The sequence below is a fragment of the Panulirus ornatus genome, chromosome 12 (assembly GCF_036320965.1).
Source record: "Panulirus ornatus isolate Po-2019 chromosome 12, ASM3632096v1, whole genome shotgun sequence".
Lineage (NCBI taxonomy): Eukaryota > Metazoa > Arthropoda > Malacostraca > Decapoda > Palinuridae > Panulirus > Panulirus ornatus.
Genome location: NC_092235.1, coordinates 69,039,686 through 69,067,533, shown reverse-complemented (window position 1 = coordinate 69,067,533; position 27,848 = coordinate 69,039,686). Strand labels below are relative to the sequence as shown.

At 39.7% G+C, this 27,848-nt stretch overlaps 1 protein-coding gene across 31 annotated transcripts in view; it reads right to left on the bottom strand.

Moving 5' to 3' along the window:
- The window catches only part of hts (adducin 1-like protein hts), a 250,350-nt gene that overhangs the window by 59,191 nt on the left and 163,311 nt on the right, over nucleotides 1-27,848 (bottom strand). For all 31 annotated transcript variants that reach the window (XR_011713512.1, XR_011713493.1, XR_011713516.1 and 28 more), the window contains exons 8-11: nucleotides 23,435-23,545; nucleotides 18,447-18,539; nucleotides 15,932-16,065; nucleotides 8,110-8,236 (exon numbers count right to left, since the gene is read on the bottom strand). Coding sequence is in view for 2 of the 31 variants with exons in the window: in XM_071668198.1 (XP_071524299.1) it covers nucleotides 8,110-8,236; nucleotides 15,932-16,065; nucleotides 18,447-18,539; nucleotides 23,435-23,545 (465 nt within the window). In the remaining 29 variants the exon portion in view is untranslated. The remainder of the gene's footprint in view (nucleotides 1-8,109; nucleotides 8,237-15,931; nucleotides 16,066-18,446; nucleotides 18,540-23,434; nucleotides 23,546-27,848) is intronic.

Here is a 27,848-nt window from a genome sequence, read left to right as displayed (position 1 = left end):
TAAGGTGAGATCATATTTTTGTTTTGTTGTGAAGGTTTTGAATCCTTTAGGTTGCTAGGCAGCCAGTAAAGTTCTGACTGCTCTGTTTTATGAGGATAATGGTCTTGTTATACCGTATTTCTTTTTGACAGGGTGGATGATCATACAGGTGAGGCATAGTTTAACAAAAGATGTTCAAGGATTCCGTTTCTTAAAATCTAGTTCCAGTTAGTGTTCTGAACAAAATCTGATTTGTTTCTGTGATGATTCAGTGATGTGTGGAGTGAATAACATGTGTCATATGTGATGCCTAAAACAGTTTGTGCTTGGTTGAATGGGATCAATTGGCTATTCAAGGGTATGAAGAAGTGCATGTTGGATTTATGCCCATCTGAGGTTATCAAGGTAAGTGAAGACTTGAGTGAAAATGAAGGCATTCTATTCAGGTGAGTTATTGTTTTAACTGTATAATGCAGTTTTGCATGTGTATTGTTGTTTCTGTGGTGTCAGGATACTGAGGTGTAAGTGTAAGGTCAACTGCATATGAAAGGACCTTCATTCTGCCGTTTGTAGAAGATAAACTTAAGGAGGTCATGTTGGAAAAAGTTAAACTCCCCAGACATGTAAGAGGTGCCTTCTTCGTCTTTGTTCTGGACATCATCCATAACTACAGCACTGGCAAACACACTTCATATTATCTCAAGACCTTATACATACATACACATGTACATATTCATACATGCTTGCCTTCATCCATTCCTGGGGCTACCCCGCCCCATAGAAAACAGCATCGACAACCCCCACTTCAGCAAGGGAGTGCCAGGGGATAGAGGAGAAAGAATACTTCCCACATATTGCCTGCATGTTGTAGAAGGCAACTAAAAGTGGAGGGCCAGGAAATCCTTCCCTCCAGTTTTTACTTTTTAAATGACGAAACAGAGAATGGGGCCAAGTGAGGATCTTCCCTCAAAGGCTCAGTTCTCTGTTCTTGATGCTACCTTGCTAAATCAGGAAATGGCAAATATGTATGGAAAACAAAAAATATATATGTGGACTCACGTGGTGTAGTGGTTAGCATTCCTGACTGTGATACATTCAGAGGCTGCTAGGGTTCAGCTGAAGAGGGTGTTGAAATGGTTTGGACATATGGAGAGAATGAGTGAGGAAAGGTTGACAAAGATGACATATGTGTCAAAGGGGGAGGGAACAAGGAGAAGCGGAAGACCAAATTGGAGGTAGAAGGATGGAGTGAAAAAGATTTTCAGCGATTGGGGCCTGAACATATAGGAGGGTGAGGGGCGTGCGAGGAATAAGAGTAAATTAGAATGATACAGTAAACCAGTCGATGTGCAGTTAACGGATTGAACCAGGTCATGCGAAACATCTGGGGTAAACCATTATCTATCATATATGATTGCCATTTCCCACATCAGCAAGGTAGCACCAGGAAACAGATGAAGAAAGACCCATCCACTCATACATACACATATATACATACATGCACATACATGTACATAAACACATCAACATATACATACATAGACATTCCTATGAGTCCATGGGGAAAATGAAATAAGATAAGTTCCCAAGTGCACTTTCGTGTAATAATCACATCATCAGGGGAGACACAAGAGAGAAATATAAGTCAGTTGATATACATCGAAGAGACGAAACATTTAAAAAATAAAAGTCAGTTGATATACATCAAAGAGACGAAACTAGGACGCCATTTGGTAAACATGTGATTGTCCAAAACATATGTTTTGGTCAATCACATGTTTACCAAATGGCGTCCTAGTTTCGTCTCTTCGATGTATATCAACTGACTTATATTTCTCTCTTGTGTCTCCCCTGATGATGTGATTATTACACAAAAGTGCACTTGGGAACTTATCGTGTTTCGTTTTCCCCATGGACTCATAGGAATATCTTGATCACACGCAAAATTGAGATCCTTTCCATACACAGACATATATATATATATGTATACTTTTTTTTTTCTTTTTACTTTGTCGCTGTCTCCCGCGTTAGCGAGGTAGCACAAGGAAACAGACGAAAGATGTATACACATGTACATATTCATACTTGCTTGCCTTCATCCATTCCCTGCAGCACCCCGCCCCAAAGGAAACAGAATCACCATCACCTATGTCAGCGAAGTAGTACCAGGAAAAAGATAAAAAAGGCCACATTTGTTCACACTCAGTCTCTAGCTATCATGTGTAATGCACCGAAACCACAGCTCCCTAACCACATCCAGACCCCACAGACCTTTCTATGGTTTACCCCAGAAGTTTTACATTTCGTGGAAAAGTCCAGTGACAGCACATCGACCCCCATATAACACAGCATTCCAATTTACTCTATTCCTTGCACACCTCTCACCATCTGCATGTTCTCACCCTGATCGCTCGAAATCTTTTTCACTCCATCCTTCCACCTCTAATTTGGTCTTCCGCTTCTCCTTGTTTCATCTACTTCTTACATTAATAACCTCTTTAAGAACCTTACTTCACTCAATATATCCAAACTATTTCAGCAAATCCTCTTCTGCTATCTCAACCAAGCTCATTGGTAGTTTCTTGAAGTTTGCCAATGACACAAAAATAAGGAATCTGTACTGTGACAGAGATATTGATAGACATAGTTTTGTCCAGTCAAGGGAGGACTGCCTAAAGATTCAAAGGTATTGAGACATATTGATGGAGTAGTCAGAAACATGGTGATTTCAACACATAGACACATAACTCATGAACATAAAATGCTTGGTAAGCCATTAACAGAAGTTAAAGAAGACAAAGCCCTTAGATTAACTATCAGTAACGACCTTAAATATGGTAAACAATACCTAGCTGCATTCAGTAAAGCCAAGAGGATGCTAGGATTCATAGCGAGAAATATAAGCTACAAAACTAATGACACAATACTCATGAGCCCTGTATAACACCCAAGTCACATTTAACTTAAAATTCAATGTTTAAATCTGGTCACTTAACTTGGTATGAAAGAACAAAAAAGAGCAACCACACTAATCCCTTCACTCAAAAATTTACCTTATGAGGAAAGACTCTAAAGACCTAAATTTATTCTCTCTAAGAAAGCAGACTCTGACATGTAAAAGTTTTCATAATATCACTCCCTCCTCGTAAAACGATAAGGTTAAATTCCTAGAGGCTTGTCCTACAGTAGAAAGGTGTTATATGAGCCAATGAAATCTATGTTATAAGGAATATTATCTTCTGACAAAAATTTTCTCCTAAAAAAAAAAAACTAACATATACCCCTTATTGGGAAAGTTATGCTCATCTGGTTTGATACAGAGTATTATGCAAAATACTGTAAAATAAGGGAGACCCTTTCAAAAATAAAAACAACCAGTGAAAACCTGACCTAATACTAATAGTAAGGAGGGATATACTGATTTGGGAAAGCATTTGCTACCATAAAAGCACAGGAAACTCTTTCAAAAGCCTTTTAAAAGTCAACTGAATGAATTAAAACCTTACCAAAATGAGACTGGGAAAGTTATGCTGTTCTGTTTACAGGTCATTTAATATATTAAGAGGCATTCTTGAAAAGTGCTACTCTTAGTGAAACTAAACAAAGTCAACTTTACCACAGATTTACTGTTATAAAAAGGAAATATATTCCTGACAAATATTTTTGGATAAATTTTATAACATAATTAAAAATAAAGAAAGTTTATTGAATTCAGGCAGCCATTCAGCTGAAAATATAGTTGAGGAATTACATAACTGTGAGGTCATAACAGTTAGTAGTTAAATTAATCACAAAAGAGTTTAAGATCAAGGAAGGTCTGGATACTTTTATGCTTTGAATAAGCACATGAGAGACATCTATCTACAAAGTACAGGAAGTTTTATAGAGCAAATCTAATGCTGTTCTGCATGCTATTTAGAAAAATTAAAGATAATTATCATAAGAACAAATAAAGCACTTCCTATATTGGCTAGACTTCATCCACCCTGATTAATTTTGGACTTCATCCACCATCATTAATACATCCATTTGTACATCAAGACTGAAAGCTTTTCTATCATTTTCATGTCACTGGTACAGCCAGTAAATGTTGGATGCTCCTTTCTCATCTTAGCAGGATTATAATTCATCTTTACACAAGAAATTCTTTGGTAACTTAGCTCTAAATGCAACAAGTGGAGGAGAACATGCAAGGAGAGATGTGCCATTTTTGCTAATTCAATTAAGCCAAAATGCACAGACGCAAATGCCGCGTTGCACTTGCTTAAAAGGCAAAACCTCCTAATACACAACCAAACTAAACTTTCAAAGCTTAGCATAAATGAAACTTAACAAACCTTAAAATTGCAATCCTCTTATTTTACAGGCCAAGAATGCTAATTAATCAGCCAATCTCATGAGAGACTTTCTATGTAGCTGTAACATCATCACTAAGAATCACATTACAGCTGCTAAAGGTCAACTTTTGAATGCATACTGAAATACTTGAATATCAGTAAACATTATCACATGCTGAAATGGATAAAATTTACGACATTGTAAATGAAGTAAAGTAACCTGTATGGAGAACTGAAAAATAATCATAAGTGTGCAAGCCAACATTTTTGCACGTTAAAAACAAGCCTTAAATCATTTTCCTCTGCCTTTGTTATCAAATACAAGCATCAAAGCCTATAAATACCCTCCAAATTTCATTATTAAAGGAAAAGAATATAGTACTTGTACAAGATATTCTTCTTTCTTTCAAACTATTCGCCATTTCCCGCATTAGCAAGGTAGCGTTAAGAACAGAGGATATTCTATATGGTAAAAAAAAAAATGATTCTCGCTTGTTCATTCATTTTTTCCAACAATTAATGTACAGTGAACCAATATTCTTTAATAACAAAATAACAGTACATAATGAATGTAATTCACAGATTCTTTAGTCAAGTATTTTATAAAGACAGCAATACAAAATAATGCAATTTGCCTACCACAACCAAATAAATTAGTTCTGTAGTCGAATAGCAGCACACCAAGCTTGCATTGCTTTTTGCAGATAAGGATTGCAAGACAAAGTAAGTTTATCCATTTCAGTATATCTATCTTACCATGGTATACTGTATTTTAATGGTGTAAAGTTGGTTAGTTCAGAACATTAAGAATCCTGAATATATGGTGAGGTTCTTCCACAACAACCTTGAACAAGTGGAATAATTCTAAACAACTTTTCTACTGCTTACGGAATATGAATATAATAATGAGTAATCAAAATGGCAAATCAAGTATGAATCTTTTTTAAAATGTCACTACTGCAAGAATTTATGAGTCATTCTCTAATCTGTACCATAATTCTTAATTGTCCTTACAGCAAAAACTGCTTTTCGACTTATTATTGTGTCGTTCTATAAATCTATACCCTAATTTTTAAATGTCACTCTAGCAAATATTGCTCTATGACGTATTGTTATACAAGGACCCCTGGTACGAATGATTCTGACATTGTAACATACAAAACTTTCTTCTCTTTTGAAAGATATTTCATGGCCAGAAATAAAATTATGAAAATAAAAGTTAGAAGCAACAGCAACATGGGCAAACGTTTTTCAGTTGTAGAGGTATACTGACTGAATTTGTGGAATTTGTAAAGCTCTAGAACCTAATGATTATTCATCATTAAGAAGACATCAAAAATCCTATAACTTTTCTTTTATACTTGTCTGCTGTTTCCCACATTAGGAAGGTATTGCCACATAAAAAAAAAAAATCATTTGCTCACACTCACTCTTAGCTGTCATATATGAAGAAATGAAAAGCCCCAATCCACAATCAGGCCTCACAGACCTTTCTGTGGTTTTCCCTGACTGCTTTATATGCTCTGATTCAGCCCATTCACAGCATGCTACCCCCTGTAAACCACTTCACTCCAGCTTCTCTATCCCTTGCACACCTTGCATCTTTCTGTATGTTCAGGCTCCAAACACTCTTAGTGTCTTTCACTCCACGCTTCCACCTCCTTCCAGTTTTTACATGTACATCCTCTTTAGTCATCCTTTCCTGCTCTTTCACTCAAAATATCCAAACATTTCAGAACATCCTCTTCAGCTCTCTCATATATGTATTCCTATTACTACTACATTAGTCTCTTACCAAATCATTACTTACTCCATCAACCCTTCTTACATCACATATTGTCCTCAAACATTTAATTTCCAACACATTCACCCTATCCTTTCTGTTTTTGCCTTAGGCCCATTATTCACATCCACACAGCACCGACAGGACTACTATAACATCAAACATTCCCATCATTTGCCCTGAAAGACAATAACTACTCTTTCCATACATTCCTCCATGTGCCCAAGAACTTGACCCCCCTCACCCATCTTATGGCTCACTTCAGCTCCCATGGTTCCTTAACCACTTCTAATAATTTTACAGTGCTACAGTGAGGATGATTTGAAATAGAGTAAACATGGGAAGCCATGTTTAATCCTCAAAATTGGCATAAAGTGCTATCAATTTTACAAAAACAAAAGCTCAAACAAAGACAATCTATAAGTTTTCAGCTTCTCATTTCACTTTCTCATGCTTTCCTTCTATCTATTAATGAATATCAATAAGCTCATCACAAGCCCTTGTCGATGTGATTGCTGAAATCTTGTCAATAGGAAAATTATATGATTTTACATATCATGTTGCCATTGGCAAGCCATGGGTGAGCCGTTTTGATATATGTTTCTTTCGCTACACCTCAAAGCTTTGGAACTCTACCTTCTAATGTCTTTCAAAATAAACTATGACATGGTGCATTTCAAAAGACTGGTTTCTACTTTCACAAAAATTTGTTAATACTTTCCCTTGTCTCTTCTTTTCCCTTACAAAATCCTCTTTATATTTCAATTAAGGCCTGGCCTTGATGTAAACATCTTCCCAGAACCAGACCCTCAAAAATGAAAAAAAAAATCCATCTAACGGTATCAGTCACCCGTTCCCTCCGGGAACATCCATCAAGGGGTGGCCACATCAAAAGAGACTTCATTCATCCCTGTCTTTACATGTTCCCTTCACATACACCAGTACATGCATTCTTCCCTTTTTCTCTCCCTCCAGTACTCTTCCACATATTCATCTAATACTCCACAAACACTATGTGCTGCATTCACTGGGGATGGTAACTCTAATGATGGCAGACAGCAATCAACTCTGCGCAGCCTTGACTCATATGATGAAGATAACTACATGTTTGTGGTGTGACTCCAATTACTGCTCAGTCAACACTGTTGACATAATTTCATAATCCTGGATGCTAGTTAACTGAATTCTAGAGCAAGTTACCTGGAGTGATAATCATTATAACCATGCCATGTATTTTCCTAATAATACTTGTCCATTACTTAAATAATGACAAAGCCAATGAACCAAATGTCTCTATACGTGCTGACAAGGCCAAAATTAATGAACACATCACTATCAACTTTATATGATACAAAGTGACATATGAATATTTCAATGAAATACCCATCAGATCTATGTGCCTACACAAGCAACGTGACATAGTGCTGGGACTGGAAGAACAATCATATTCTAATAATGCAATACTGCAGTGGTTCCCAATCTGAGTCCATGGACCCCCTGGGGATGCTCGAAACCTCATCAGGTGGTAAAAGAGCTAAAGTTTGAGGAGCAAAAGGTACACTGCCACTGGACCAATTTGTTTAAGCAGAACACAGCTTTAGCACATAAAGCTTGCACAAAGCGGCACTATTTTAGGAAAAAATTCTAATACAATAACTGAAATCACCATTAAGAAAGGGTACATAAAGCCTTATAATGAGGCCATGGGGTACATAACCGAAAAAGGGTAGGAACCACTGCTATACCAAATACCTTCCTTCCCTTCGCATTACTGCAATGACCTATAAAACTGTCACATTTAAAGCATGACTGGACCTGGATAGTTTGTGCTTATGAGAAAAAAAACTGGCGAATGCATTACTTGCATCTTAAGCTACAATTTAGAACATATTTCATCCTATATATACAATGCAAGAACGGAAAGCCAGGGCTGGGAATGCTTGAACAAGAACCAGCAAAAATGGAGCTTCTATTTGAGACCTAAACATTTTCTGCAGTAATGATCTCTACCTTGGTGATCTTCTTAGGGTCCGGCGTGCCAGTTTCCAGTACCTCCACCTTCTGATACACATTGGGTGAGTTGAGCCATCGTGTTTTGTCTTGAGTCTTGCGACCATCCAAGATGCGCTTCAGGGGGCTGAAGAAATTCAAACATTAAAATAGAGACATGAAATTCAAACATTACAAAAGAGACATAAGAAATTCAGACATTAAAATAGAGACATAAGCAACAGAGCATGAGGGCTGTAATCATATATAGTAAATGTCCTCTTTACACTCATTCACTTGAACACTATCCAAGGTCTTTAGTAGTACTACAACTTCATTACTTCCTGAACTTAGTATATGCAAGACCTCAATATCAAAATATCTAAAAAAAATCACACTACTTTGCTATTTCCCATGGTTTCATCACCTTCATCATTTTACTGCTGAAAAGATTCCCTATGGTTTCATTCTACAACTGAAAAGACTAGAGTTGCTCATATCTTCAATACTCTCTAAAACACTTTTCCACCCAAGTCTCCACTACCCTCAAATGATATCTACTATTCATATCTTTTTTATTTTTTTATTGTACTTTGTCGCTGTTGCCTGCATTAACGAAGCAGCGCAAGGAAACAGTCAAAAGAATGGCCCAACCCACCCACATACACATGTATATACATCCATGTATACACACGCATATATACATACCTATACATCTCAACGTTTTTTTTTCTTTGTTTTTTTTGCTTTGTCGCTGTCTCCCACATTTGCGAGGTAGCGCAAGGAAACAGCCGAAAGAAATGGCCCAACCCACCCCCATACACATGTATATACATACACGTCCACACACGCAAATATACATACCTACACAGCTTTCCATGGTTTACCCCAGACGCCTCACATGCCCTGATTCAATCCACTGACAGCACGTCAACCCCGGTAAACCACATCGATCCAATTCACTCTATTCCTTGCCCTCCTTTCACCCTCCTGCATGTTCTGGCCCCGATCACTCAAAATCTTTTCACTCCATCTTTCCACCTCCAATTTGGTCTCCCACTTCTCCTCGTTCCCTCCACCTCTGACACATATATCCTCTTGGTCAATCTTTCCTCACTCATTATCTCCATGTGCCCAAACCATTTCAAAACACCCTCTTCTTCTCTCTCAACCATGCTCTTTTTATTTCCACACATCTCTCTTAACTCTGCAATTTGAGCACTCACTCTTATCCCTTTTGCCTTTGTACAATGGCACTATGCACGCATTCCGCCAATCCTCAGGCACCTCACCATGAGTCATACATACATTAAATAACCTTACCAGCCAGTCAACAATACAGTCACCCCCTTTTTTAATAAATTCCACTGCAATACCATCCAAACCTGCTGCCTTGCCGGCTTTCATCTTCCGCAAAGCTTTTACTACCTCTTCTCTGTTTACCAAATCATTTTCCCTAACCCTCTCACTTTGCACACCACCTCGACCAAAACACCCTATATCTGCCACTCTATCATCAAATACATTCAACAAACCTTCAAAATACTCACTCCATCTCCTCACATTACCACTACTTGTTATCACCTCCCCATTTGCGCCCTTCACTGAAGTTCCCATTTGCTCCCTTGTCTTGGTAAATTATATGGGAGGGTATTGATTGAGAGGGTGAAGGCATGTACAGAGCATCAGATTGGGGAACAGCAGTGTGGTTTCAGAAGTGGTAGAGGATGTGTGGATCAGGTGTTTGCTTTGAAGAATGTATGTGAGAAATACTTAGAAAAGCAAATGGATTTGTATGTAGCATTTATGGATCTGGAGAAGGCATATGATAGAGTTGATAGAGATGCTCTGTGGAAGGTATTAAGGGTGTGGGAGGCACCAAGTTGTTAGAAGCAGTGAAAAGCTTTTATCGAGGATGTAAGGCATGTGTACGTGTAGGAAGAGAGGAAAGTGACTGGTTCTCAGTGAATGTAGGTTTGTGGCAGGGGTGTGTGATGTCTCCATGGTTGTTTAATTTGTTTATGGATGGGGTTGTTAGGGAGGTGAATGCAAGAGTTTTGATAAGAGGGGCAAGTATGAAGTCTGTTGTGGATGAGAGAGCTTGGGAAGTGAGTCAGTTGTTGTTCGCTGATGATACAGCGCTGGTGGCTGATTCATGTGAGAAACTGCAGAAGCTGGTGACTGAGTTTGGTAAAGTGTGTGAAAGAAGAAAGTTAAGAGTAAATGTGAATAAGAGCAAGGTTATTAGGTACAGTAGGGTTGAGGGTCAAGTCAATTGGGAGGTAAGTTTGAATGGAGAAAAACTGGAGGAAGTTAAGTGTTTTAGATATCTGGGAGTGGATCTGGCAGCGGATGGAACCATGGAAGCGGAAGTGAATCATAGGGTGGGGGAGGGGGCGAATATCCTGGGAGCCTTAAAGAATGTGTGGAAGTCGAGAACATTATCTCGGAAAGCAAAAATGGGTATGTTTGAAGGAATAGTGGTTCCAACAATGTTGTATGGTTGCGAGGCGTGGGCTATGGATAGAGTTGTGCGCAGGAGGGTGGATGTGCTGGAAATGAGATGTTTGAGGACAATGTGTGGTGTGAGGTGGTTTGATCAAGTAAGTAATGTAAGGGTAAGAAAGATGTGTGGAAATAAAAAGAGCGTGGTTGAGAGAGCAGAAGAGGATGTTTTGAAATGGTTTGGGCACATGGAGAGAATGAGTGAGGAAATATTGACCAAGAGGATATATGTGTCGGAGGTGGAGGGAACGAGGAGAAGTGGGAGACCAAATTGGAGGTGGAAAGATGGAGTGAAAAGATTTTGAGTGATCGGGGCCAGAACATGCAGGAGGGTGAAAGGCGGGCAAGGAATAGAGTGAATTGGATCGATGTGGTATACCGGGGTTGACGTGCTGTCAGTGGATTGAATCAGGGCATGTGAAGCGTCTGGGGTAAACCATGGAAAGTTGTGTGGGGCCTGGATGTGAAAAGGGAGCTGTGGTTTCGGGCATTATTGCGTGACAGCTGGAGACTGAGTGTGAACAAATGGGGCTTTTGTTGTCTTTTCCTAGTGCTACGTCGCATACATGAGGGTGGAGGGGGATGGTATTCCATGTGTGGCGAGGTGGCGATGGGAATGAATAGGGGCAGACAGTGTGAATTGTGTGCATGGGTATATATTGGGTATATATGTATATGTCAGTTGTTGTTCGCTGATGATGCAGCGCTGGTGGCGGGTTCATGTGAGAAACTGCGGGGGCTGGTGACGGAGTTTGGTGGGGTGTGTGGAAGGGGAAAGTTGGGAGTGAATGTGAATGAGAGCAAGGTTGTTGGGTACAGTAGGGTTGGGGGTCGAGTCAATTGGGAGGTGAGTTTGAATGGAGAAAAACTGGAGGAAGTGAAGTGTTTTGGATATCTGGGAGTGGATCTGTCAGCGGATGGAACCATGGAAGCGGAAGTGGATCATAGGGTGGGGGAGGGGGCGAAAATTTTGGGAGCCTTGAAAAATGTGTGGAAGTCGAGAACATTATCCCGGAAAGCAAAAATGGGTATGTTTGAAGGAATAGTAGTTCCAACAATGTTGTATGGTTGCGAGGCGTGGGCTATGGATAGAGTTGTGCGCAGGAGGATGGATGTGCTGGAAATGAGATGTTTGAGGACAATGTGTGGTGTGAGGTGGTTTGATCGAGTAAGTAACGTAAAGGTAAGAGAGATGTGTGGAAATAAAAAGAGCGTGGTTGAGAGAGCAGAAGAGGGTGTTTTGAAATGGTTTGGGCACATGGAGAGAATGAGTGAGGAAAGATTGACCAAGAGGATATATGTGTCGGAGGTGGAGGGAACGAGGAGAAGAGGGAGACCAAATTGGAGGTGGAAAGATGGAGTGAAAAGGATTTTGTGTGATCGGGGCCTGAACATGCAGGAGGGTGAAAGGAGGGCAAGGAATAGAGTGAATTGGAGCGATGTGGTATACAGGGGTTGACGTGCTGTCAGTGGATTGAATCAAGGCATGTGAAGCGTCCGGGGTAAACCATGGAAAGCTGTGTAGGTATGTATATTTGCGTGTGTGGACGTGTGTATGTACATGTGTATGGGGAGGGTTGGGCCATTTCTTTCGTCTGTTTCCTTGCGCTACCTCGCAAACGCGGGAGATAGCGACAAAGCAAAATAAAATATAAATATCTCTCTTACCCTTACATTACTTACTCGATCAAACCACCTCACACCACACATTGTCCTCAAACATCTCATTTCCAGCACATCCACCCTCCTGCGCACAACTCTATCCATAGCCCACGCCTCGCAACCATATAACATTGTTGGAACCACTATTCCTTCAAACATTCCCATTTTTGCTTTCCGAGATAATGTTCTCGACTTCCACACATTCTTCAAGGCTCCCAGGATTTTCGCCCCCTCCCCCACCCTATGATTCACTTCCGCTTCCATGGTTCCATCCGCTGCCAGATCCACTCCCAGATATCTAAAACACTTTACTTCCTCCAGTTTTTCTCCATTCAAACTTACCTCCCAATTGACTTGACCCTCAACCCTACTGTACCTAATAACCTTGCTCTTATTTACATTTACTCTTAACTTTCTTCTTTCACACACTTTACCAAACTCACTCACCAGCTTCTGCAGTTTCTCACATGAATCAGCCATCAGCGCTGTATCATCAGCTTAAAACAACTGACTCACTTCCCAAGCTCTCTCATCCACAAACATGAGTAATTAACTACCCATATTGTTTAGGGAGGGAGCTCTACATTTATGGAGGCCTCATCTCAAACTTTCTTCACCATCATACAATTTTACTATCACAATTTTCTCTTACACTATCATTCTGCAGCTACTGATGCAAGCCACAGAAATCAACCATGTATTTGGATGAGGAAATATTCAGCAAGCTGTTCATATCCCATATAAGGCAAAAACTAGAATACGCTTCTAAGGTTTGGTCATCACAACTGAAAAAGCACAAATAGCTAATACAGAAGGTCCAGAGGAGGGTAACAAAGATGTTACTAGAATTAAGAAAGCTAAGTTACTGGAAAAGGACAAGGCTTTATATATGCCCATCTTGGACAAGTTAAGAGTGTGGGGTGACCTTATCAATCTTTTAAGACAGACTGATGATATGCCCAGAACAGTAATTCTAGTGAAATAAGAGACTGAGCAACCGGAGGCCATAAGAGAAATTATGCAAGAGAAACTTCTTGAAAAAGATGTAAAGAAATACTTTTTAGTATAGAAATCCTCCATGAATGGAACAAAATAATTGAAGACACACTAAATGCAGACAGGGTACATAAATCTAAGAAGTATGAAAGTAAATAATGTTCGACAGATGAAACCCCACATGTATAAACTCCCTCTCCACAAGAGTATAAATACGTAATTGCACACCCCGTCAGTGTGGGGCCTGGATGTGGATAGAGAGCTGTGGTTTCTGTGCATTATATATGACAGCTTGGATGAGTGTGAACGAATGTGGCCATTTTTGTCTGTTTTTCTGGTGCTACCTTGCTGGCACAGGGGGTGGTGGTGCTGGTTCCTGTGGAGCAAGGTGGTGCCAGGAGTGGGTGAAGATGGGAAGGTGTGTGTGTGTACATGTGTAATTTTTTTTTTGCTTTGTCGCTGTTTCCCGCATTTGCGAGGCAGCGCAAGGAAACAGAAGAAAGAAATGGCCCAACCCACCCCCATACACATGTATATACACAAACATCCACACACGCAAATATACATACCTATACGTCTCAATGAACACATATATATACACACACAGACACATACATATATACCCATGCACACAATTCACACTGTCTGCCTTTATTCATTCCCATCGCCACCTCGCCACACATGGAATACCATCCCCCTCCCCCCTCATGTGTGCGAGGTAGCACTAGGAAAAGACAACAAAGGCCCCATTCGTTCACACTCAGTCTCCAGCTGTCATGCAATAATGCCCGAAACCACAGCTCCCTTTCCACATCCAGGCCCCACACAACTTTCCATGGTTTACCCCAGACGCTTCACATGCCCTGATTCAATCCACCGACAGCACGTCAACCCCGGCACACCACATCGATCCAATCCACTCCACTCCCCGCCCGCCCCCCACCCTCCCGCATGCCCAGGCCCAAATCACCCAAAATCCCCCCCACTAAATCTCTCCACCCCCAACCCTGGTCTCCCACCCCTCCTCGCTCCCCCCACCTCCGACACACACATCCTCCTGGTCAACCCCTCCTCACCCATCCCCTCCATGCGCCCAAACCACTCCAAAACACCCCCCTCCACTCTCTCAACCACGATCTCCCCATTTCCACACATCTCTCCCACCCCCACATTACTTACGCGATCAAACCATGTGTATGTGTATGTATATATGTTGTAATATGTATGTATATGTTGTAACGTATATGTATATGAGAATATGTTGTAATGTGTATGTATATGTACATGTATGTATGTATATATGTGTGTATATGAGTAGATAGGTCTTTCTTCATCTGTTTTCTGGTGCTAACTTGTTGACACGGGAAACAGCGATCAAGTATAAATAAGATGACATTCACTAGCGATACGACAAACATCTAACCCTAAAAGCCAAAAACTAATTAAATGTCCTTAGAACACTTACTGATACTAGATTTCAACAAGAAAATGAATCCCTCAATATCATTTTCAAATAATTCATCTACTCTATCCCAAACTAACCATCACCAGCCTGGTCATCCACCCTGTCAAAAACAAGAATGATAAGCCTCAATGCCATACAAAACTAAGCAATCAAAACAATCACTCTGCCTACCAACCACAAGCATTCAACAACTGCACAATAAAGCAAAGATACTCTCGAAGATGCTCAGCAGTCTATTATTTCCAACAGCACAAGACCATTTTAACTCAACAATTTTGTAAGCAACCACCAACCTCAAAGTAGAAATAATAGCTTACTCATGCCCTACACTTAGTCAACCTATACTCATAACACTGACAACACATATACAAACCAAAATAATACAGCAAACATCAAACAACAGCCCTTCCAATGTAGTCTTAGAATCAATCCCACTTGACATACACCCAACTGAAACTAAACTCTTCAGAAATTAATGAGTTACCCTTTCTCATCAGAGGTCAGGACATTACCCATCTCTGCAACATTACAAACAACATGTCACAAGAACCCTTATGCCTCAGATGCAACTTCTTTCTGTACTGAAAAAACTTCAACTCTTATTCTACAACTGCTCTAAGCTTAATCCACATAATTACACATGCAATGTCACCAAAAGTTTTCACCTATGGTCCCACTGGTGGACACAGTCAGCTTCCTGAGTACAAGAAAACTTCATAGAGGCTTCTTGAGCAAGAAAGTAATGATAAAGGCATCTTTTCGATCTCTCACTCTGAATACAACTCATCTCACTTACCCCTTACAAAAATCATGCTCACCACACAAAGAGGAATCCTCAAACATTCTTATATTTGATACTTACATTTCTATTTTACAAAAACACAACACATTTTTGACAAAGGAATAAACTAAACATGCAAAAAAGTTTCTAAGGTTTAACAGAGAACAAGAGCTTTAAACAAAATAAAGCATAATTAAGATCAACTTCACGAAGAGGCAAGTGTTTCAGAAAGGATTAATGATATAAAAAACAACAGCATTACACTTCTCTCATAATTTTCTTGTATTCTTGCACAAAACCTGATAAATCTTATACTGTGGCCACCTTTTTGAGGGAGTCCCCAAAGGGAGCGAGCATCAGATATACAAATAGATATGCAAATGCCAGATAAGTAAAATTCCCTTGCAATGCTGGTTAACTTATAATTTTATTACCTCTTTGTTATGTCATCTTCATCAAAAAGGTGTGTGTAATTAGAGGCAGTAGGAGGAAGTGCCACATCACTCTGCTGCCTAGTTGTTTCTTGTTTAACCAAAGGCCGTCGGTAAATGTATCCTGTTCGAAGTCCCTGAAATGGAAATCATGGTTAATTGTTTCCAATGATAAATTACTGGAAACAATGGAAATAGCCTATTCTAAGTCCCTGACAAGGAAATTAATGTTAATCATTTTCCAATGATAAACTACTCGAAACAATGGAAATAAAGCAGAGTTTTCATTATTCATCAATAATAAATACATTTCACAAAGTAAAACAACTGTAATACCAATCACTATGAACTCTGAAATTTGTGTGAAGAATAAAAAACTATACGCTAGTCAAAGGAAATTGCAATTCTATTCAACACTTAGTCAGGCTCAAAATAACTAAAAATATATTCTTAAACAGTCATGAAAGTACAGAAAACTAAATTGGTTAACAGAATGTCAATTTTCTATTCAATTCATTTATCTTAATTTGAATGTCCAAAAATGCCTGATCACCTTAATTTCAAAATACTGTTCTCAACACTACACCCCTTGAATATGGTGCCCCTTTCTTCTTCAAAATACTCATACCCTGAACACTTAAATAGTGGTCATCATCTTATGTCAAATTATCTAGCTTCTGTGTGAATTACCAGCCAATCTATCATACTATTAGTAGCATCTATAGGTCATTTCCATTGCACAGCAGATGTAGTTCAAGTTTCCATGCTCCTCACTACCCCTACAAATGCCATGGTAGATGTACATCCTTAAACCACTCAAGGTGAAAAGCATACACTGCAGAAAATACAAAGACTGCTAAAAGACCTATGTGTTGAGATGAAACACTTTTGCTAAGATATATCACACAGTGAGGTAAGCGAAGAATATCAGCCAATTTTGCTAAGATGTATCAAATAGTGAGGGAAGTGAAGAATACCAGCCAGGGGGAGGAGAAATAAATGATCCAAATCATGATCTCAGCAGATGAGGATGGTTAGAACAGGATGCCATCAACCATATCCCCTCCACCCATGCCATCAGCCTTTGTATAGTCACAAAGCACAGATTTCACATCATCTGTGCCAAATCTTAAAGGAGATATTATCCTCTGGAAAAGAGGATTTTGGTTTAACAGCCAAAATATTTCCAATATATAATAGGCGTAAAGTATCATGTACAGTAGTACCATTTCAGCAGGTGCTACAAGACTGAACCCGTTCAACGTTACACTGCAAGTAAAAGTTACCTTTGGTGAGGCTCTATCACTAGCAGTACACTCTCCTTAAAGAATCCCTCATTCCAAAGGAGTCTACATTTCCCTGCTACTAGAAGCAGCAAAATCTTGGGCTGCAGGAGCCTTTAGAAATGTGCTGCATAACGAGACTCTTTTATGGAAATTAGTCCTAGGGTAATTATTAGTAAAATGATTAAATAAATAAATATATATTTCAGCACACTCTGTTCAGACATCCCACTTACATTACAATCAAAAGCACAATCTTTTCTAACACTGTCATTCCTTATGTGATGAACCTGCCTCACACCATATATCACCCTCAGGTATTTCATTACCAATGCTTCCACCCTCTTGCTTTCTTTTGCTCACATGGCCCATGACACATCCAAAAAACTTTGTCAGGACCACCATACTTTCATACATATCCATTATTGCCATAAAAACTGACCTCTCCTTCCATACTCTCCTTACTATACAAAGGATGTGAACATATGGAAAAATGTTGTGCATGGTGGTTCAAGGAATTTAAATTACTCGCAAAAGAAAAAAAAGAGGTGCATGGATGGTACCTGCTGAAGAGTGTCAGTGATTGAAGCTCAAGAAAGAGCAGAGCAGCATGGAAGGAGTACAAAAAGAAAACATCTGGTCATGAGAAAGGTACAAGTGCAGAAAAAAACAAGCAAGTGAGAGAGGGGAAGAAAGACTATTGATGAACTTCAGAAAGAAGAATCTGTTATTGAAAGAGGTGAACAGTGTGAGGAGAACAAGTAAACAAATGAGTGACAGAGAGAGGAGTTGACATGTGTGTAAAAACAGGTAAAGAAGAGTGGAACAGAGATGGGGTTGCTGAGTATTCTACGGGAAAGTTTGAATGATAGGGTCGTGGATGTGGTGCATCTGGTACAAAGTGGCATGTGGAGTGAGTATCTAAGCAAATGGTATAGTGAAGAGAAGGAGGCAGTGAAAGCCTTGCATAAGATGAAGCATCACAAAGCAGCAGGAGTGGATGATAATTCTGCTGAGCTACTCATGACAGGGGAAGACAGCATTTTTGACAAGTGTCATGCTGTTCTTCATTTGTATGGACTCAGTCGAGTACCCGAGGACCAGCAGAATGCCAGAGAAACATGAGCAACATGTACACAACATGCAATAATTGCTTAAAAAAAAAGTCATCTATATATACATAATGGTATATAAACTGAATATAAAATCATCTTAAAATATGTGACAAAACTTACAGCATTATCAAGAGATCTCATGAGAGCTTCAAATTCCAGTTCTCCCACCTTCCATTTGCGCTCCTTAGGCCCTTGCCCTGAGGGCCCACCTTCCTGCAATAAAGTAAATAAATCAAATTTCATATAAAGTATATGCTATCAATGGACTGAACCAAGGCATTTTAAGTATCTGGGGGTTAACCATGGAAAGGTTTATAGGGCATGGTTGTAGATAAGGAGCTGCATTTTTGGTGTATTACACATGAAAGCTAAGGAATGATTGAGAGAGGGTGCAGCCTTTCTTCTGTTCATGGCACTACCTCCCTAATGTGGGAAACAGCAATGAAGTATGAACAAAAAATACAAGTAAGCATTTATTTATATATATTTACTGTTATTTGTCACTGTCTCCCGCATTAGCGAGGTAGCACAAGGAAAAAGACGAAAGAATGGCCCAACCCACCCACATACACATGTATATACATACACATCCACATATGCACATATACATACCTATACATTTCAATGTATAAATATATATACATACACAGACATATACGTATATACACATGTACATAATTCATACTTGCTGCCTTTATTTATTCCCATCGCTAGAAAAAGACAACAAAGGCCACATTCGTTCACACTCAACGTCTCTAGCTGTCATGTATAAAGCACCGAAAGCACAGCTCCCTTTCCACATCCAGGCCCCACAAAACTTTCCATGGTTTACCCCAGACACTATACATGCCCTGGTTCAATCCACTGACAGCACGTCGACCCCGGTATACCATATTGTTCCAATTCACTCTATTCCTTGCACGCCTTGCACCCTCCTATGCATGTTCAGGCCCCAATTGCTCAAAATCTTTTTCACTCCATCCTTCCACCTCCAATTTGGTCTCACACTTCTCCTTGTTCCCTCCACCTCTGATGCAAATATCCTTTGTCAATCTTTCCTCACTCATTCTATATCCTTTGTCAATCTTTCCTCACTCATTCTCTCCATGTGACCAAACCACTTCAATACACCTTCTTCTGCTCTCTCAACTACACTCTTTTTATTACCACACATCTCTCTTACCCTTTCATTACTTACACATTCAAACCACCTCACACCATATACTGTCCTCAAACATCTCATTTCCAACACATCCACCCTCCTCCGCACAACCCTATCTATAGCCCATGCCTCGCAACCAAAACATTGTTGGAACCCCTATTCCTTCAAACATACCCATTTTTGCTTTGCAAGATAATGTTCTCGCCTTCCACACATTCTTCAATGCTCCCAGAACCTTTGCCCCTTCCCCTACCATGACTCACTTCTGCTTCCATGGTTCCATCTGCTGCCAAATCCACTCCCAGATATCTAAAACACTTTACTTCCTCCAGTTTTTCTCCATTCAAACTTACCTCCCAATTGACTTGTCCCTTAACCCTACTGTACATAACAATCTTGCACTTATTCACCTTTACTCTCAGCTCTCTTCTTTCACACACTTTATCAAACTCAGTCACCAGCTTCTGCAGTTTCTCATCCGAATCAGCCACCAGTGCTGTATCATCAGCGAACAACAACTGACTCACTTCCCTAAGCCTCTCATCCACAACAGACTGCATACTTGCCCCTCTCTCCAAAACTCTTGCATTCACCTCCCTAACAACCCAATCCATAAACAAATTAAACAACCATGGAGACATCACACACCCCTGCCGCAAACCTAAATTCACTGAGAACCAATCACTTTCCTCACTTCCTACTCATACACATGCCTTACATCCTCGATAAAAACTTTTCACCACTTCTAGCAACTTGCCTCCCACACCATATACTCTTAATACCTTCCACAGAGCATCTCTATCCACTCTATCATATGCCTTCTCCAGATTCATAAATGCTACAAACAAATCCATTTGTTTAGAATTTCTAAGTATTTCTCACATTCTTCAAAGCAAACACCTGATCCACACATCCTCTACCACTTCTGAAACCACGCTGCTCTTCCCCAATCTGATGCTCTGTACATGCCTTCACCCTCTCAATCAATACCCTTCCATATAATTTCCCAGGAATACTCAACAAACTTATACCTCTGTAATTTGAATAGTCACCGTTATCCCTTTTGCCTATGTACAATGGCACTATGCAAGCATTCTGCCAATCCTCAGGCACTTCACCATGAGCCATACATACAATGAATATCCTCACCAACCAGTCAAAAACACAGTCACCCCTGTTTTTTATAAATTCTACTGCAATACCATCTAAACCCGCCGCCTTGCCGGCTTTCATCTTCCGCAAAGATTTCACTACCTCTTCTCTGTTTACCAAACCATTCTCCCTGACCCTCTCAATAAGACACCACCACGACCAAAACACCCTATATCTGCCACTCTGTCATCTAACACATTCAACAAACCTTCAAAATACTCACTCCATCTCCTCACATCACCACTACATGGTATTACCTCCCTATAAGCCCCCTTCACCGATGTTCCCATTTGTTCCCTTGTCTTACGCATTTTATTTACCTCCTTCCAAAACATCTTTTTATTCTCCCTAATATTTAATGATTCTCTCTCGCCCCAACTCTCATTTGCCCTCTTTTTCACCTCTTGCACCTTAATCTTGACCTCCTGCCTCTTTCTTTCATACAGATCCCAATCATTTGCACTATTTCTCTGCAAAAATCATCCAAATGCCCCTCTCTTGTCTTTCACTAAAAATCTTACTTCTTCATCCCACCACTCACTACCCTTTCTAACCTAACCACCTCCCATGCTTCTCATGCCACAAGAATCTTTTGCGCAAGCCATCACTGCTTCCTAAGTAAATCCCATTCCTGCCCCACTCCCTTTACATCCTTTGCTCTCACCTTTTTCCATTCTGCACTCAGTCTCTCCAGGTACTTCCTCACACAAGTCTCCTTCCCAAGCTCACTTACTCTCACCACTCTCTTCACCCCAACATTATCTCTTCTTCTCTGAAAACCTCTACACATCTTCACCTTCACCTCCACAAGATAATGATCAGATATCCCTCCAGTTGCACCTCTCAGCACATTAACATCCAAAAGTCTCTCTTTCACACGCCTATTAATTAACACATAATCCAATAATGCTCTCTAAACATCTCTCCTACTTACATACGTATACTTATGTATATCTCTTTTTCAACCAGGTATCCCCAATCACCAGTCCTTTTTCAGCACACAAATCTACAAGCTCTTCACCATTTCCATTTACTACACTGAACACCCCATGTACACCAATTATTCCCTCAACTGCCACATTACTCACCTTTGCATTCAACTCACCCATCACTATACCCGGTCTCATGCATCAAAACTACTAACACACACACTCAGCTGCTCCCAAAACACTTGCCTCTCATGATCTTTCTTCTCATGCCAAGGTGCATGGGGGCCAATAATCATCCATCTCTCTCCATCCACTTTCAGTTTTACCCATATCATTCTAGAGTTCACTTTCTTTCACTCTATCACATACTCCCACCATTCCTGTTTCAGTAGTAGTGCTACTCCTTCCTTTGCTCTTGTCCTCTCACTAGCTCCTGACTTTACTCCCAAACCACTCTTCTCCTTTACCCTTGAGCTTCGTTTCACTCAGAGCCAAAACATACAGGTTCTTTTCCTCAAACATACTACCTATCTCTCTCTTTTTTCTCATCTTGGTTACATCCACACCCATTTAGACATCCCAATCTGAGCCTTTGAGGAGGATGAGCACTCTCTGCGTGACTCCTTCTTTTGTAAATACAAGGGGAGGGTTTCTAGCCTCACTCTCCCGTCCCCTTTAGTCGCCTTCTACGACACAAGGGGAATGCATAGGAAGTATTCTTTCTCCCCTATCCCCAGCATCATCACATTTAATATCAGCAGGTACACTCTGTCCACATTATCAAAAATTCAAAAACATGTATGATGAAGTTATTATTTCAAAGATGTCAACAGATTCATCAATTTATGGGCTGTACACTTTTCCAAATTCAAAGAAAAAAAGTCTTTCCTATACTATATTACTATACATCACCATCTTAAACTGTCAAAGAACCTACATACTGAAGAGTTAAATAATTTTCCTAAAAGTTCTGTTTTCATTTGACTGTTATGTAAGGTACATTTGCCAACTACTTTCATCGAAAAATAGGAATGTTTAAACTACAGAAGGTAATTTGGCAAGGAATATATTGGAAGGAAACAAGAAAGCATAAGTACCAAAAAATATTATAGCAAATAATGAATGGTAGACTACTGAAAAAGTTTCTGAGGATTACTGGGGAATATTTCAAGCCAGAAAAGTAGTGTACAATCTTCGTTCATTCTTTCATCATCTTATAAAACCTCTCAAAATCTACAATGAAACCTTAATATAAACAGTCTTCACCAAAGTTAGGAGTTTTTCCTCTTCCTTCTTTCTTGAATAAATTAAATACAATATTCATACTCTCTTCATTCTATAATTTCTGTTATATTCAGTTCACACAATTTTAAATTTGTCAGCAGTTCTATCATAATTATCTCACAATTTATATCAAGGTTGGCTGGACGGATATTTGGACTTTCAGTTTTTTCATACATATTCGCCATTTCCCGCATTAGGAAGGTCCTCTTACAAACAAAGGACTGAGCCTTTGAAAGAATATCCTCACTTGGCCCTCTTCTCTGTTCCTTCTTTCAGTCATTAAGTTTCACAAGCATCAATTTATAACCGCTAATCAAAAACTTTTGTACCCCTAGTTTTGGTATTCAAGATAATTCTAAGACTATACACACTCACTGTAGTATAAGGTTCTTTAGTATTAGCTTATTTACAGCTGAAACAGTTGTTTCAGTTAAACTGAAGTCTCTTCCCATAGATTGCAAGAATTATAGTTCAGAACACATGTTTCAGGGATAGCTAAAGCAATATATTTCTGGACCACATGATATAATTACTTTAAAAGCAAAAATTCTCCATTCTGCATGAAATGACAATTAACATACCTGTTTACTATCAACACCTCCACCTCCTCGTCGAGAGACTTCAAAGGCATAATGGCGAGCTTCATCAGTTACTACTATTAAGTTGTCCAACCCAAGTGGAGCCATACGCATCTGAAAAAAGAAAAATTTCACATCATCTAATTTGGACAAAGGTCAACTATTATGATCCAACTTGATCCAACTATCTGGAATGTCATCTTCCTTGAAAAGTTTTTGGAACTGATCACTTATACCAACGCTTTGGTACAAGCAACAATGAAACCTTTACCTTAAAACCTATAGTACTAAAGTCAGTCCAGAAAGAAAAAAATAGGATATCATAACCAAGTAAAAGGATCATTACTACCTAAACAACCAACCAATAAGGACCTCTTAAATGAAAGCCAAAGTGACTGGACAGTACCTGTCATATTACACTCTGATCTATCTACATCTGGTCCCTACTATCAGGTTATCAATGAACAGATGATCCACTAATAAGGTGCTCATGAAAAAATAAAACAAATAATGTAGACAAAGATGGAAAAAAAATGGCAATATTGAATGTTCACTCCAACAAGTGATCACTTGCCAGAACAATCATTCGTTGGAAAGTAGTAGTGCTAGTACTATGAGTGCATATTGTCCGAGAAGAAAAGAATCATATAATTAATATAATCAAATGAAAGAGCAAAGTTCACAGCAAAAGCACACGTTCACTCTGATAAGTGATTAGTCACTAGAACATGGTTGTATCCCCTGGAAGACAGTTCAACATTTTGATTTATGGTGGACATACAACCCCAATTCTTTATGTTGAATTATTGCATCATAACCTCCTGTTCCAATAACATTCCAGGAGGAGAAAACTCCCACTGAATATCAAGCTTTTAGGAGGAGAAGGAGCATGAAAAGCATCAGTTTGGAAGTAAAGTTAAGCAGTTTGTTGAGTTTTGATGCAGGTCAGCGTGGAGTTGATATCACCAGAGCCTCCATCTACCACATCCACAGAAACTCTATGTAAGTCTCATTTCATGAGTCTCAATGAGGAAGACAGACAACAGGAATCCTGACTGGCCCACGACTAGGTTGCCTGGTAGAAAAGTTTAACTTGACAAGAAAATGTAATATCTCTCAGCAGTCTTTTTTTTAGCTATCACTGACTCCCCACTGCTGCACATTAGCCTTCTAGTGTACCTGTTACCTCTGTCATTTATAAGTTTATTTCTGATGTTTTTCTTAAGAGTATACCTGAATCTATAAAATATTTGTCTAAACGACTTTTTAAGGTATTTATAGTCTTAGCATTCACATCTGACGGTAACTTATTCCCCTGCTCAACACAACTATAGGGAAAGAAGCTTTTTCCCATGACCGTACTACATCTTTTAGCTTTAAGTTTTATTCTATTTGTCCTGCTAACCGTATTTTCTTGTATTTCAAAAAAGATATTCATGATTTACATTATTGAACTTGTTCAGAATTTTGAACACGGATTAAGTCACCACAAAGTCTACGTCTTTAAGGGAGAAGAGATCCATTTGCTTTAGCCTCTCTTCATGCGCCAGACTTCTAAGGGATGGTGTCAATTTTGTACCTCTAATTTTTCTTATAGTTTGAGGAACAAAACTGGACTGCAGATTCAAGGTGTGGTCTTACTAGAGAATTATAACATGAGAATTGTTTCTGGTGTCTTGTAATCTATATTCCTGGCTATGAAACCTAACATTTGGTATGCCTTTTTTACTTGCTGCTTGACACTGTTTAGTGTACTTCAGATAATTGTTAATGACAACTCCAAGGTCCATTTCTTCATTAACTTTTATTAGAGAGTTTCCAAATAGTTTGCTTTGGAACATATATTCTTGTCTCCTAAGTGTATAACTTTATACTTGTCTACATTAAACTTCATTTGCCATCTGTCTGACCACTCTGCTATTAAGTTAAGAACTCTTTGAATCATTTCGCAGTCCCGCCTTTTACAACTCTACCTCCTAGTATAGTATCATCAGTAAATTTGGATATCTTACATATGAGTCCAAGTTCTAGGTCATTAATGTATATATGAAAAGAATTGGGCCTAGGATCAAACCCTGTGGCATACCACTTGTTATATCTAGCCAATCTAAGGCTTCGCCTTTTAATACTACACGCTGCTTTCTTCCAGTAAGCCAGTCTCTGATCAATATACAGAGTTGAGTTCTTCACCGATTCCATGTGCTTTAAGTTTAAGTAAAAGTCTCTTGTGAGGTACTTTATAAAAAGCCTTCTGGAAATCTGGACATACTAAATCAGACAGTACATTTACGTCCCAATTCTGATTATTTTTATTTATCTATTTATTTTGCTTTGTCGCTGTCTCCCACGTTTGCGAGGTAGCGCAAGGAAACAGACGAAAGAAATGGCCAAACCCACCCCCATACACATGTATATACATACACGTCCACACACGCAAATATACATACCTATACATCTCAATGTACACATATATATACACACACAGACACATACATATATACCCATGCACACAATTCACACTGTCTGCCTTTATTCATTCCCATCGCCACCTCGCCACACATGGAATACCATCCCCCTCCCCCCTCATGTGTGCGGGGTATCGCTAGGAAAAGACAACAAAGGCCTCATTCGTTCACACTCAGTCTCTAGCTGTCATGCAATAATGCCCGAAACCACAGCTCCCTTTCCACATCCAGGCCCCACACAGCTTTCCGTGGTTTACCCCAGACGCTTCACATGCCCTGATTCAATCCACTGACAGCACATCAACCCCGGCATACCACATCGATCCAATTCACTCAATTCCTTGCCCACCTTTCACCCTCCTGCATGTTCAGGCCCCGATCACTCAAAATCTTTTTCACCCCATCTTTCCACCTCCAATTTGGTCTCCCACTTCTCCTCGTTCCCTTCACCTTCGACACATATATCCTCTTGGTCAATCTTTCCTCACTCATTCTCTCCATGTGCCCAAACCATTTCAAAACACCCTCTTCTGCTCCCTCAACCACGCTCTTTTTATTTCCACACATCTCTCTTACCCTTATGTTACTTACTCGATCAAACCACCTCACACCACACACTGTCCTCAAACATCTCATTTCCAGCACATCCACCCTCCTCCGCACAACTCTATCCATAGCCCATGCCTCGCAACCATACAACATTGTTGGAACCACTATTCCTTCAAACATACCCATTTTTGCTTTCCGAGATAATGTTCTCAACTTCCACACATTCTTCAAGGCTCCCAGGATTTTTGCCCCCTCCCCCACCCTATGATTCACTTCCGCTTCCATGGTTCCATCCGCTGCCAGATCCACTCCCAGATATCTAAAACACTTCACTTCCTCCAGTTTTTCTCCATTCAAACTTACCTCCCAACTGACTTGACCCTCAACCCTACTGTACCTAATAACCTTGCTCTTATTCACATTTACTCTTAACTTTCTTCTTTCACACACTTTACCAAACTCAGTCACCAGCTTCTGCAGTTTCTCACATGAATCAGCCACCAGCGCTGTATCATCAGCGAACAACAACTGACTCACTTCCCAAGCTCTCTCATCCACAACAGACTTCATTCTTGCCCCTCTTTCCAAAACTCTTGCATTTACCTCCCTAACAACCCCATCAATAAACAAATCAAACAACCATGGAGACATCGCACACCCCTGCTGCAAACCTACATTCACTGAGAACCAATCACTTTCCTCTCTTCCTACACGTACACATGCCTTACATCCTCGATAAAAACTTTTCACTGCTTCTAACAACTTGCCACCCACACCATATATTCTTAATACCTTCCACAGAGCATCTCTATCAACTCTATCGTATGCCTTCTCCAGATCCATAAATGCTACATACAAATCCATTTGCTTTTCTAAGTATTTCTCACATACATTCTTCAAAGCAAACACCTGATCCACACATCCTCTACCACTTCTGAAACCACACTGCTCTTCCCCAATCTGATGCTCTGTACATGCCTTCACCCTCTCAATCAATACCCTCCCATATAATTTACCAGCAATACTCAACAAACTTATACCTCTGTAATTTGAGCACTCACTCTTATCCCCTTTGCCTTTGTACAATGGCACTATGCACGCATTCCGCCAATCCTCAGGCACCTCACCATGAGTCATACATACATTAAATAACCTTACCAACCAGTCAATAATACAGTCACCCCCTTTTTTTAATAAATTCCACTGCAATACCATCCAAACCTGCTGCCTTGCCGGCTTTCATCTTCCACAAAGCTTTTACTACCTCTTCTCTGTTTACCAAATCATTTTCCCTAACCCTCTCACTTTGCACACCACCTCGACCAAGACACCCTATATCTGCCACTCTATCATCAAACACATTCAACAAACCTTCAAAATACTCACTCCATCTCTTTCTCACA